Below are 14,774 nucleotides of genomic sequence, written 5' to 3' on the forward strand. Positions count from 1 at the left end.
CTACTTAACACCGAATGTGTGATAAGAGACTTTGGGATCCAGGTGGACAGTAGTCTCTCCTTTGATAGTCACATCACCACAGTAGTCAGAAAGTCCTTCTGTGTGGCACACCTCATCATAAAAGGGCTCTCATCCACGAAAAAAGAGGTCATTGTTCCCCTCTACTCGACACTCATTAGACCCATTATAGAGTACAATTCCCCTTTTGGAATGTACCTCACAAGACATCTGCAGCAGTTGGAAAGGCCACAGAAGTACCTCACAAAGAGGATTACTGGCCTCATACAAATGCCCTACACTGGCCGTCTCAAAAAACTCCAGCTTTATTCCATAGCATATCGCCTACTTCGAGGTGATCTCTGCCTAACATATAAAGCTATGTCAAACCCAGAGCTGTTGGACATGCTACAGCTAAAGAAATCCCAATCCCTCTGAGCTGCACTCTCTAGGGACCAAAACCTTGTCACCACAATAAACACGACATGTTGGAGGGATAGATTCCTGTCCAAGAGACTTCCCATACTCTGGAACAGACTACTCATCTATGTTAAGCAAAGTTCTTCATTAGCACTCTTCAAGAAAAATCTTGATGAGAGGATAGGAAATAGGAAATACACCCAGGGGATCACTTCTGTGTCTCTGCTCGATAGTGGCGCAGGAAAATAACTTTCTTGGGTGGCATAAGCCAGGGACCCTTGTTGGCTAGGCATACGTAGGCTTAGTACCTACCTATGAACCTATGAACCATGAAGTGGTCTTTCTGTCACTACAGATGTTCAGTTTTTTAGTGTAATCTTGTAATCAAAATTAAAAAAAATGAATAAACGCAGTGAATCAGAAATTCAATGAATGATCTTATGTCTTCTTAGTTTAATATGCAGTATTACCTTGTGATATGTTTGGAACATACCAATAGACTTCATTTCTCATTAATTCTGGACTAGACCAAAAATGGGGGGGGGGCTCAAAATTAACGACTTTTTTTAAATATTACTCTAATTCACTTGAACATTTAAAAAAACAGGGTTTGCAGTAATATGCATTTTATGAACAATAGCAAGTCTGAACCTACAATTTCTGGCATAATTGACAGGCAGTAATCTTTAGTTATTTAGCAGAACAGCAAAAAAAAAAAAAAATTACAAGTGGCAAGGCAAAAGTAAGAGATAGAATCAGAAGAATCAGAGACATTCTGAAAAATCAGGGACAGTTGAGAGGTATGTGTATAAAAATGGTCCAGGACATGTATACAGAGGATAGACTTTAACCATGATGTGATCTTTCTGTCATTACAGGAGCCCAGTTTTCCACTGTACACTGGGTACCAAAATGACAAACAAGATAAAATCAGTAGATTAGACATGCTGTTGATCACCCTTTGTCTTCTGAGATTAAAATGCAGTTTTTATCTTGTGTCTTGTTTGAAACCCAGGCAACATGTACTTACCTGCCTATACAGACTGATTCGGTCTTCATTACCTAAAAGAGACAAAAGCAAATCAGTTTTCAAAAAAAATTTTTTTTCTTTTTAACTTCTGAAAAATTAAATACGCAAACAATGTGAGATCATAGCCATGATTCTGAATACTCAGGCATGGTATGTTAACATTGCTTATACTGAATTAAAGATCAAAAGACAACATAATTGTGGAATTTCTTGACTTACACATGTCCACATATTTTGTGAGGTTCATTTGAGCTTCAGTTTTTTTCTGCTCTTTGAATTTGAAGTCCAGTAATAAATAAAACATAATACAATGCCAGAACATTTTAGAATTGCTGTAAACATATTTTCTATGAATTACTGCAAGATTTACATCTCTGACTTAGCATAATACATACAATGATGACATATTTAACTTTCTTGCTGTACATTTGCATATAATAATGACAACCTAAGAAGTATTTGTTTCATTTATTTGTTTGTTAATAAAGTGAGTTTAATTATGCAAATCAGACCTTTTCAATCATGACCTGGACCGAAAAGAAAAAAAAATACACAACAATTAAGTATAGAATAAAATAGTAAAAAATAACATAACGCATTGGGGGCTGGATTTAGAAACCTTAATTGCATTTCAGAAAGATATTTGCCCCAAGCAAGGTGGGTGTGGTTCAAAGATGTACATACCATGAGGGTTAACTGAGAAACAGTCTAGCTGGGTGTGGTGTATGCTAATGAGCATATAATAATACAATAATGAGGATTAGTATTAAAATGAGTGCCCTGGTGCATGCAGATAGGTAAATCAAGATTTGGAGTGATACTGAAACCTATAGGCAGTATATCTTGGCAGTGTGAGTGCCATAAAATTGACCACCACTGATTCCTGGAGGTCATGCTGTGCAAAATGTGAAAAATGTTACTTTGCTCAGTTCAGCTTAGCCCTAACCTGTTAAAAGTAGTATTTCAGCTTTATATGTGACATACTAACAGAGCAAGTATGAAAGCCCAGTAGTTAGCTATGCTAAGCCATGGAAGTTCAGCGCTGCTTACTCAGACGTTAAGCTGGGGTTATAAGTCACTGATTTATTGAGCTCACTGAACATAATACTGCTGTGTGCCTACTTTTGTAGTGCAATGACAAACACTACTCTGCCTTACAATAATTTGTATGTCTGGACATGAGGGCTCATCACACACAAGTTTTGAATCATTCACTCTTCATAGGTTCATAGGTAAGTACTAGGCTAGCTGCTTTTGTGGGCTATTTAAGGCTAGCCAATTTCACTTTTAACTATGAAAAGCAATCTCTTCACATCATGCACACTGGCTTCCCCATAGCATTGTGCATGTGCCTTGTGCATTTACAGGCAGGAGTCCAGCTGTACTATTCATTTCATGCCTCTTGGGGGATATCTATAATTTCAGTTAACACATACAGAGAGTGGAGTCACTGTAATGAATAATTAATTACCACCATAGTTCAAGAAGCAGGGCTGCCATATTTCACAAATATTAAACTGCAATGGTCAACCAATCTCATATACTATGTTAAGTCAAATAGATGGCATTACAAATTAGGCAGATCGGTTTACTGGGACTGCCCATGACCTAAAGCATGTCTACCAGTGACCCCCATTCAACATCAAACCCAGGTGTTTATCCACATTTTATCTTCACTTCTGAAACTGCATCTTATGTCCTACTAGTTTCTGTGATATAGTATTTTCTTAATTATGTGCTAAATTGTTTTCTTTTAAACTTGCCCTCTACCAGCTCCTGACTAGAACTAATTTTCTGTTTGTGCTCCTCTTTCATTTATGCCTATCTTGCTTGAACCCTCATAAAGCACAGTGGCATTCGCTGATACAGCTGTCTCGCTCAAGTAAGGTTCAGCAACACGGAAATCATCTAATATTCCTGTGTTTGCCAAATGTTACTTCAGGGCCAATCATAAGACTCAGCAATAAAATAACCCAACCCATAAAAAACGCTGTGATTACCAAGACATGTCAGCATTAAAAGGTACATTATCATTGTGACTTGATTAACTAATCAAATTAAATTAAGTTAAATAAATAAATAAAGGACAATAATAATTTAAGATATTCAGAAATAACAATATAGGAGAATCAATGAAACCAAGGTAAGCACTAGGGCTGAAATCCAATATTTAAACTGCCAAAGCAACCCAGAAAATCTCTGTGTGTTATTCATCTAGCAAAACCCCTGTTCCCCTAGAGTAGTCTTGCAACCAAACAATACAAAGCCACTCTGTTTTTAACGTAGCTAACATTTAATATTAATATGTTCATTGAGACCAGGGGCTGAGTCTTATGATTGGCCCTTTGACAATCTATCTCTTTATGACAGATTAGTATTTTTTTGAATTACAGAATATCAAGTGTGTACAACTGATTACACTGTATTTATGTATTTGTTTCTGAAAAAGTCTTATCCATCAATAAAAGATGAAAGCGCTAAAACACTAGTTCATCCTACATGTTTTATTGTTTTGTTTTATAGTTCAAGGTTCGTTTCTCGTGGTCAGGGTGTTTTAAGTTATTTTATTTTATATATATATATACATATATATATATATATACATATATATATATATATATATATATATATATATATATATATATGTATATATATATATATATATATATATATATATATATATATATATATATATATATATATATATATATATATATATATATATATATATATATATATATATATATATATATATATATATATATATATATATATATATATATATATATATATATATATATATATATATATATATATATATATATATATATATATATATATATATATATATACACACACACACACACACACACACACACACACACACACACACACACACACACACACACACACACACACATGAGACTCTTGGAGTGCTAATTTATAACTTGCAAGAAACTTTCAGCAATCTGTGAAGATTGTGACTTTCTGGTATAATTAAGCAATTACAGAATTCTATCTAATATATAAGCCTCTGGCAAAACTGGGTTAAACAGATAGAATATGATGATATGTGCTGTGGTTGCAATCTTTACCCATTTATTCTGTGATCTTTACTGGAACATTTTTTTTTCTCTTTTCAGCCTTTGGGCCATGTTTTTTCTAGAGACCTACTGGAGATGTTGATAAGAAATTAATGTTTATGTCCTCATAAGCAGCTGTGTCCATAAATCCCTCTAGGTTAGATTGAATAAAATGTATTTGGTGGCCTCTTTAATATACTTGAAGCTTCTTAATAAGTACATAGAAATCAAACTGCCTCATTAATGTGGTTATACCTGAAAAATGAAATAATTTTCTTGTGCAGGTGACCTTGCCTCACTGCTCACTACCCACTATCCTTGTTTATTCTCCTATTGAACATAAACTGAAACTCCAAGAGAACAAACAACCCTTTGTCTTGTGCACCACAAATTCCCCAAGCAGCTCTGTTGCCTAGCTTATCTTTATCAGACCGATTTGTTGTGTTTACTATTTTTTGTTTCAGTGAAATACATTTTGTTGTGAAATATGATATGTATAGTAAGCCCAAAGCACTTAAAGAGTTGCTCTTTGACAGCATTTACCGCCATCAGTTTTCCTAAAGCATGTTATTATTATTTAGGAGCAATCTCATGTAAAGCTAGCTTCAAGTTTATTTTTTCTAGTGTTTACATTTATTTTTAAGGCATTAATTCCCAAGGCTAACAACTGTAGAACAACATTTCTGAATCCCGGACATTTATTTTCATTTGTTTGCAGCAGTGATATGCAAGCAGTAATGCCCCACAGGGTGTGTGTGTTACTGTGTAAATAACACCCACCCCTGGGTGCTTTGGTAGAGGGCCTAGGATGGTGTTATTTACACACTAGCACATACCCTTGTGATTAACATGGCTAGGCGTATAAGGGCTCTAAGGCCTAGTAACTTCCTATGAGCCTATGCACCTATAAGTACTAAGTCCTTAAGACAGGTAGCTACCTTTTTGAATAAGATAGAGAGGATTCCTACAAGAACTGTTATTGATGATTAATTATTCCATTAAAATGTTGTAAAAAAAGGAGGGAATATGACCCTGTTAACCAGATAATTTGTTTTTTCTTATGCAGAAGGGTGTGTACCTGCAACAGGAATGTTTCAGTGTGCTGCAGTAACGATGAATACATTCCGGAATAATCTGAATTAATCTGGATATGTCCCAACAGAAATCTAGAATAGTGAAAGCTGTCTTAAAATACTTTTGGTCTGAGTTAACACTGGCATAGGGGGCTGTGTTTTTCTTTTTGTGGGACTAACAAATAGGTGCTTTATATAGTTATTGTTGCTTCACCTGTGTATGTAAAAAGATCCCAAACCAGTATTTTTCCTTCTGTTCAAGAAACCTTTATTACTTTATGAACTGATGGTCTCTACTGCATTATTTTTCTATCACATTGTTGGGAACTGCAGGCATATTTGGCAACATTTCCTGAGTTATATCCTTTGCTACCTGAAAAAAACACTGATTGCGCACATTTTCTGCCCATTTGGACAGGAACAATCATGGAGAACAGGATGGAAATTTCATGTGGAGTATGTTTATATTTATTTTTGTGCCAAGATGACCATGCAGCAAATGCTTTAGACTACTGCTGCAGCAGCAGAGGTGGTGTGGTGATTACTGAGTTCATGATAATGAACAAGACCTCTTGACCTTCAAAGGGTACACCAATCAGGGGCAATGGGAAGAGAATGACTCGACTAGATTACTCTCATCCAAATTAAACGGTAAATCTTTAAAGTTGTTCAAGGTCCATGATAAAGTTAAAAAGCACAGTTAGCTCAAGTTGGTGTTACCTGTGAGTTTCAACCTCAAAAGTTTCATGGCTGAACATTTTCTTCTAAGAAAATGTTAATATCTCAATTATGTGAGTTAAAGCACATACTTAAATTATGGTTAGATCTTGAGGGGTAACATAGGAAAAGTAAAATGATGGAAATGTTAAGCATTGATACATTTGAAAGGGCTATGCCTAGTAATGGGGGGGTTCACACTAACCCTAAGGATGCTTCACATTTTGTTGGACTGGTACAGAGATTTGAGACTATACATAAAACTGAGCAGACTAAGCCTATGTTAAAGCTTATGTCAAATTCTGGTAACAGCAAAAAGTATCAACTGTAGACATACTCTGTTTTAAATGTGGGAAATGGGTCACGTCATAGCTTATGCTAGTATTAATAACACTGTTCTACCTGTGAGAACTGTAATCAGTGAAAATCATACTAGTAATAATGTTGAGCTTATGAAATGATATAAAATGTCTACCCCAGTAATTGGTTGAGCTTTCTTTTCATTGGGCTATTGCAACATTTTTAAATTTGATGACTTAATTGATGTCAGGAAGCTACACAGATTATTAGACTTGAGCAGCATTGTGATGCTTATTAAGTCACAGCATATGTATAGAAAGAAAACCCTTACTGAAAAAGCAATTGATGTAGTCTGCATTCATGCAGATAGGAATGGTATCTCATTTCGCCAGTAAAAATACAAACTAGGTATGGAAGGATAGGTTATCCTGTAGCTGGAGTTTCCTGTTTAGCATATGCTATGAAAATAAAGAAAATCTTCTCCACTTTAAAGACTTGTGAAGGCAGTGGGATAAAGTAATTCTTTTGATAGGCTACCTTATCTGTCTAGGGACAGAATCCAGCACATGAATAAGCCTATGGATACACCAAAACCAATGATGCAAAAAAGGGGAGCAAACAAAGCAAGGAAAACAAATGACTAACAGAAATGAGAAGAAGGAAACTTTCGCAGAAAGGGATCATAAGAAAGGAATTAAGTTTGGAAATGTGGAAATTGCTTTATCTGAGCAGAATTAGAAACTTTCTCACAAGTTAAATCAGACAGCCACAAAAATGGAGAATTTGAAGCAGCAGTTTAGAGATGTTAATAACAAAAGATTTCACCAGTATAGTTAAAGAGTTGGAAGTAATTCCTGTAAGAGTATGACATCATCCTCAAATAAGGAGGGGTGGGGGTCTAGACAAGAGGAAAGGAAAAAGTAAAACTGAAGGTAAATCCTTCACAGGATTAAACAACCTGCAATAGACAAAGAAAATAAGAGCGAGAGGTTCAGGCACGTTGGGTCAGGGGGTCAGAGGGTAAACAACTATCAGCTCACCTCCGTGCTCAAGATTTTATTGGTACCTCCAACCTTAAAGGACTACTTAGACAAGCAATACTGAATCTACTTCTAGGTACCACACAACAAGTGCAGAAAATGACTACAGGAATCTTACCTTATTATAAGGCACTATTAGACCTTTTCAAGAATGGTCAGGAAGTCTTCAAGAAAAGCTACTAAAAGGAAACAGGGCTAACTCTTGCAGGAAATCAGCTCCAATGAATCTTTAAACATACTCCATCTATGCTAACCTCCTTGCCCAAATGAATGCTATATGCTTGGAAGTGTGTTCATGCATTTTTAACTCCAGATCTTCTACCTCCTAGGCCAAACAATCTTTCAAAACAGTGCTGGAGATGTTTATATGTAAACTTAAGTGCTTCCTGGTCTCACATTATATGGAGCTGTGATTGTCTACATCCTTTTTGGAATGACTTTTGGTCGGGGAAGTCTATGAGACAGATACAAGTGTAAGACCGAAACTGGTAGTTTATGGATTTGTATCTGATAATAACAGTCCCATTTTATTAAAGGACGACTAAGGGATATAGTACAAGTTTTCTCCTTGATGTATTTTTCCCCCAACCTGTCAATCTTACCTCCCAAAATAGCGATTCAGGCAAGTGGATGAATTTATTTGCACTTTTCCACCAGCTGCCAACATACTGATAGCAGTAGAGCTATCCATCTTTCTTAAAACTGGAGGCTTGCATTCTTGCAGATAACATTTTCCATTTTGCCAAGTCACCCATTATTCGGAGAGCACTGCAGGTTAAAACATGCCCTCCTTGCTTTTTTTCCACTTTGTATATACCCTTTTACAATTATGTACACGTTCCTGTAAAATATTAATGTGCTCCTGCCTTTCATCTACACTCAGAAGTCTATTAAAATGCCCCCCTCCAGAAACAACCTTCTTTTTGAATGACTGGTTGCTAGACATGTTTATTTTGCACATGAAGCATACAGAGATTATTAGCATTCACATGGATCTTCCAAGTCAGACTTCTTTCTCTTACAGTATAGATTTTTTTTAACTTTAAATGATGTGTTTTACCTGCTCTAGTGCTGGAGTGCGACAGTCTGCAACAAGTCCAGTTGTACAACACAGGAGTATGGTAGATCCACATAGGTTTTCACATACAAGACTGAAGACATTTTGTATTAACAATCTGCCCTTTCTTGGGCCATAGTCATCTCACTGCATTTCAGGTATTAAAAACTGAATACCAGGAAAGAAGAATACAGCAGAAGAACATACATAAAGTAACTGTATCACACAGTATTTATTAAGAGATTTCATGCAGTCTATTTTGATTTTCAGACAAAAGCACTCAATAAATTGTTTGACACATGTATGTGTAGTATGTGTCTCTGCTGCTACTGTCTGTTGCCCTAGTGTTCATTTAGTTTTATTGTTTTTTTTTCTTTTACTTTATTCATGATTTACTTTTTGACAGTTGAAGTTCTGACTGCCATTTTCAGCATTATTTGTTGTTTTTCAAAGAACTTCAAAGATTATCCCTCATATATTTGCCTGGTACCTCATTAAATTGTTAATCACTGAGAATTGCAGTCAGTCCTACTTGTCAACCTCCTAGTGCAAGAAATCTGGACAAGGCTCCACAAAATGGGGAGAACAAAGGCCCAAAAATCGGGAGATATTTTAAATATTGCTCTTATAAACCTAGAAAGTTGTTCTCATGGTAATATATAATCTTCTTCTTTCAGCTTTTCCTGGTTAGGGGTCGCCACAGAGGATCACCTGTCCACTCATGATTGGCAGTGGAGTTTATACAGTGTTGAGTTGCCAGCCCGATGCCCAAACTTCCACAGAAAGCAGACACATGCACGCACTCACGCCTAGGGCCAATTTAGAGTGTCCGATCCACCTACAGCATGTCTTTGGGATGTGGGAGGAAACTGGAGCACCAAGAGGAAACCCACGTGACCACAGGGAGGACATGCAGACTCCACACAGAAGGTATCCCAGCCGAGGATCGAACTGGAGAACCTCTTGCTGTGAGGCAGCAACGCTAACCGCTGTACCACCCCAGCTGCCCCATGGTAATATATAATAATGTTCCATAATCTTGTGCAGACAGTGTTTTTTTTTTCTTTTGGTTAAGTAGGATGTGTAAAGATCGACATTATATGAATGGTTTTCATAATATAAATGAGGGCATTTTCATAGCAACAAAGGAAATATTAGTTTGTAGCCTGATAGCACATTTCACATTCAATTGCATAAAATGTTATCTTTATATAAATTATGGCCAGTTGAACCAAATGGTGAAATTGTTGATATCTATCTAATCATCCAGTTCCTGTTTGAGGGAAGATAATGTATTGTCTTATATATAATGTATTATTTTGAAGTGGTAGTCTATTCCACAGGTGAGGAAGGCGCTATCTAATGAACCTATCTGTCCACTTCATTTTTTTATCTGCTGGTGAAGATTTAGATTCCTTATTCTGTTATTTTCAGGACTATTAGATTTGGGGATACAAATGATACAGGAGCATTGTGTCCATAATGTGTTGGAATGCCAGGCATAGATCTCTCTTCAAAAGTCTATACCATACTGAATATAAGGACACTGCATCCATTTTTTTCCGGCAACTTAAATCTGTTTAAAGGGGTCTTTCTAGTTCTTTGTAATTGTTAGTGTGATATATCCCAAAACAGGCAATGTATTCAATAAATGGCCAAATTAATGCTAAATATAATGGAACAAAGAGCTCCATGAATCTCTGTTAGTGATCAACACTATATCACACTTTTCATCATTTAATTTAATGCCGTTGTTAGTGTGCTAGGTGTTTAAAAGTGAAAGCTGTTGTTGCAGGTCTTGGTGTCAGAGGCTGACTTGGAAATGACTCCCATTTTGCAGTCATTTAGAAGTTTTCTTATCCAGATGTCCTATTTTATGGTACAGAGGTCAGGAAAGTAAATGGCAAAAAAATATAAAGTAAGAAAAATGCTAGCTGCAAAAGACTGATATAACAAAGAAACTTGATAGAGAAAACCACTTTATGAAGCAAAGCTTTCGGGTAGAACCCTTCTTCAATACTAAAAGATAAAAAATATAAAGTATCACAACACAAAGCTGTGTGGGACAACACTGATTACCTTCAGAGTCACATGTTACCAGCATCATATGGGCTTAGTCCAGTAACCAATATACTATCCATCTAACCACAGCAGGATCTATTTGTAATGTATTGAGCTTATTAACCATGTTAGCTTGGAGTATAGTGTCAAAAGCCATGGCCAAGTCAAAATATGCCAAGTGAACTGCATAACCTCTGTTAACAGCTTGTGTTATGCTTACAAAGGTGTTAACCAGAGTCATTAGACAGGGGCACCTTTGACAAAGTCAAGCTGCTGTGGGTCTAGTCTGATGGGAGTTTTAATGCCATTGTTAATCAGGTCAATTATATGTTCCCTGCCTTTGCATATGAGACTCGTCAGGCTGATGAGTATGTAGTTCTGGCATCAGGAGCGGGTTCTGCCTTGTGAAGTGAAATCACCACTACTTAATTTACAATAGTCTGAGTGGCTCCACAAGGGCTTACTAGGAATTGTTTATTAAACAGCCAAGTATGTTATCAGGACCCAACAGAGGAAGCCTTTTTAGTCTTTGAAAGCACAATGAATACTTGATCTTTGATGAAAATAAGGTACTCAAAGAGCTTTAGGGATAAGTGGGCTTTGGATTGACATTTCCAGGTTGATGTTGGCACTGAATTTATTAGCTAGTACAGTACATTTGCAATATCTTTCAGGTCAGAGTAGGTGCTGCCATTTTGAATAAGTTCTGTGCAATGTTGTATGATATTTCCTAGTTTCCTGTTGTAGCTAAAGAAGGATTTGTAGCTGTTCTTAGTTTCAGGTGCTAACCTAACTTTATGGTCTGCTTTAGTAGTCCCAATAGTATTTTTTTAAGTTTCTTATAATTTTCTGAATGTTATTCTTGATTCAGTAGTCTGATCTACTGTATACTTTAAGGAGTTTTTTCTTTTATTGCAGAGTCTATTTGGGTTGGTGGACCATAGGTTGATAGGTTGGTACTAGGCTATTGGCCCTAGGGCCTATACAAGCCTAGCAATAACAATTCCCTGGCTATTTCTCCCCACACTATTTACTTCCCTGGACCCCTGTCTAGCAGGGTGACTGACGTGATCCCCTGAGTGAATTTCCTTTCTCCCATCCAATCATCAAGGTTCCTTTTGAAGAGGGCCAAAGAGGTGCTCTGCTTGATATGTATGGGCAGTCTATTCCAGAGTCTGGGGAGTCTCTAGGTAAGGAACCTATAATTCCAGCATGTTTTGTTTATTGTGATGACAAGGTTTAGATCCCTGGAGTGTGTGGCACTGAGGGCTTGGGATTTCTTGAAGTGTAGCATGTCCAACAGCTCTGGGTTTGAGTTTGACATGGCCTTGTATGCTAAGCAGAGATCGTCTCGGAGTAGACGATATGCGACAGAGTATAGCTGGAGTTTTTTAAGGCGGTCAGCATAGGGCATCTGCTTTAGGCCTGTGTTTAGTGAGGTATTTCTGTGGCCTTTCCAGTTTTTGCAGATGTCTTGAGAAGTACATACCAAATGGGGCATTGTATTCTATAATGGGTCTAATGAGGGATGAGTACAGTGGGACAATGACCTCCTTTTTTCTGGATGAAAAGCCCTTAGTGATGAGGTGTGCCACATAGAAGGATTTCCTGACTGTTGTGGCAATGTGGTTATTGAAGGTGAGACCACTGTCCACTTGTGTCCCTAAGTCTCTTATCAAACTTTCGGTGTTTAGTGTACTGCCACCTATGTGGTAATTCATGGGTGCATGTTTCTTCCCAAAGGGGATAACTATACATTTCTTGGCATTGAGCTTGAGCCCATGGCTCTGGCACCAAGCATCTGTTTCTGTAAGGCCCTTTTGTAGAGTATGCACATCATTTGGGGATTCAATAATGGCTCCCAGTTTGCAGTCATCTAAGAACTTTGTTAGCCCAGTCCCTTACTGTTGGCCTGTACTTCAGAGAAATAGATGCCAAACAAGAGAGGCCCCAGGACTGAACCCTGAGGTACTCCACTTGTCACTTGTCTGGAGCTGGATTTGGAGTCAGCTACTTTTCAGTGTGGGTTCTGTCAGTAAGCCAGTTGGTAACCCATCGAGTGATGTAGGGATTAATGCCTAGCTTAGTAAGTTTATCTATGATTCCAGAGTGGGGGATGGTGTCAAAGGCCTTGGCGAGGCCCATATAAGCTGTGTGGACTGCCTTGCCCGCGTCCATGGCTCTGGAGACTGATTTGAAGAAGTCAGTCAGGTTCAGGAGACAAGATCGGCCCTTCACAAACCCAAACTGGGTGAGGTCCAGTGTTTTATAGTGGACAATGTCTTTGTTTATAAGTTCCATGACAATACGTTCCATGGCCTTGCAGTTCAGGCTTGTCAGACTGATGGGGCGGTAGTTCCTGGGATCCAAGGTGGATCCCCCCTTGTTGAGTGGGATAACTGTAGCTGTGCGCCACTCAGTGGGCACGAAGCCTGAGGGGAGGGTATGATTAAACATGACACTAGGGAGAGGTGCCAGTTCATTTTGTAGTTCATGTAGTACACAGCCCGGGATGTCATCTGGTCCCATGGATGCTGTATTCTTAGCTTTGGAGAGTGCGTGTTTTACCTGTGTGGCTGCTATTACCGGAATTTGCAATCTTCCAGTATTGAGATGGGCCATTTAGGGGGTGAGAGGGGGGTGAAGTTGGCACTTAATCGATCTGGCAATATTCTTGGGATCAGTATATTTAATGCCATTCTGTTGTAGCTCAAAGCAGATCTGAGCATTGCCATTTAGATTCTTGACACAGTTATAGAATGCCTTGTGGTTGTCTTTGGAATCTTTGGCAATTTTATTTTCATTACTAGCTTTGGAGGATTTTATGAGGGATCTCAGCTTCTTACTGAGGCTGGTAAGGGAGTTTTTTGCATCCTGGTATTTTCCTCTTTTCTGCAACAATTTCTTTCTTTTGTTGTAAGGTTTGTTTATGGCAGGAGACCACCAGATTGGCTTCCTTTTTTTGGAGGAGAGCATCTTGGCTCTATTTGGGATGGCACGATTCATGCATGAGTGGATGTGCTCGTACAGTGCCTTAGTGTAGGACTCAGCAGTCGAACTTTCAGTTCCAGTCTGCATGGGTGTCATGATGTTTGTAACGTCTGACTTGAGTAGCATGAAGTTGGCTTTGGAGAAGTTTTTTATGAAGGTTTCCTTACTGGGGGGGTAGGGGTGAGATGTGGATGTTAACGGTGATTAGCTTATGGTCTGACCTGACCAACGAAGGGGTGACCAAAGGTGTGGAGCGTCGATTTCCCATGTTGGTAATGACCAGGTCTAGGATATTGGAGCCCCTGGTGGGACTATGGATTAGTTGATCCAGGGCATTAGAATTTATGAATTCAAAGAGCTATTGGGCAAAGGTGTTGGTACACGAGTAGTTTTCCCAGTTAATGGCAGGGTAATTGAAATCACCCAGTATTAGTGTGTTTGGTTGTATATTAATATTTTCCAGTATGTTTAGAAAGGTGTAGTGAGAATCTTGGGGCATGGTGGGGGATCTATAGCAAGCTACAATTTAGATTGCAGTCTTACCTAGTGTTAGTTGCACCTGGAGAATTTCAGATGCATTGTGTTGGGCAACTAACCCGGTGGTGTGAATATCCTTGGTGAATATGGACACTCCTCCACCTTTAGTGTTTCGATCCTGGTTTGGTGGCCGAAAAGTGTGGTAACAGTTGTAGCCTGGTATTGCAGGGGTGCTCTCTGGAGCCTTGAACCAGGTCTCAGTTACTGCACAGATAACGATGTTCTCCATTTTTAGGAGTGCCTTGAGAGAGTGTATTTTGAGGTTTAGACTTCTAGCATTGAGTAGCATTACCTTCAGATTTTGCATGCTTGTACCTGTTACGGTGGTGGTTTTGTCCTTTGAACTTTGCCTAAAAAAGGCACTATAGGGGTGGCAAGAGCCTTAGCCAGTAACCTGAATGCCAGGGGTGACAGGTGAAGACCATCTCTGGCAAAGCATCATGGTCTGTCGATCATGTTGTCCCAGGC

The 14,774-nt window shown here is 38.2% G+C and overlaps 1 protein-coding gene across 4 annotated transcripts in view; it reads right to left on the reverse strand.

Annotated features, from left to right (window-relative positions):
* Positions 1–14,774, reverse strand: part of LOC122794523 (probable glutamate receptor) — a 1,137,906-nt gene that overhangs the window by 650,713 nt on the left and 472,419 nt on the right. For all 4 annotated transcript variants that reach the window (XM_044062989.1, XM_044062987.1, XM_044062988.1 and 1 more), the window contains exon 3: positions 1,448–1,479. In XM_044062989.1, coding sequence (XP_043918924.1) covers positions 1,448–1,479 — 32 coding nt within the window. The remainder of the gene's footprint in view (positions 1–1,447; positions 1,480–14,774) is intronic.

The sequence above is a fragment of the Protopterus annectens genome, chromosome 2.part1 (assembly GCF_019279795.1).
Source record: "Protopterus annectens isolate FY-2018-M chromosome 2.part1, PAN1.0, whole genome shotgun sequence".
Taxonomy (NCBI): Eukaryota; Metazoa; Chordata; order Ceratodontiformes; family Protopteridae; genus Protopterus; species Protopterus annectens.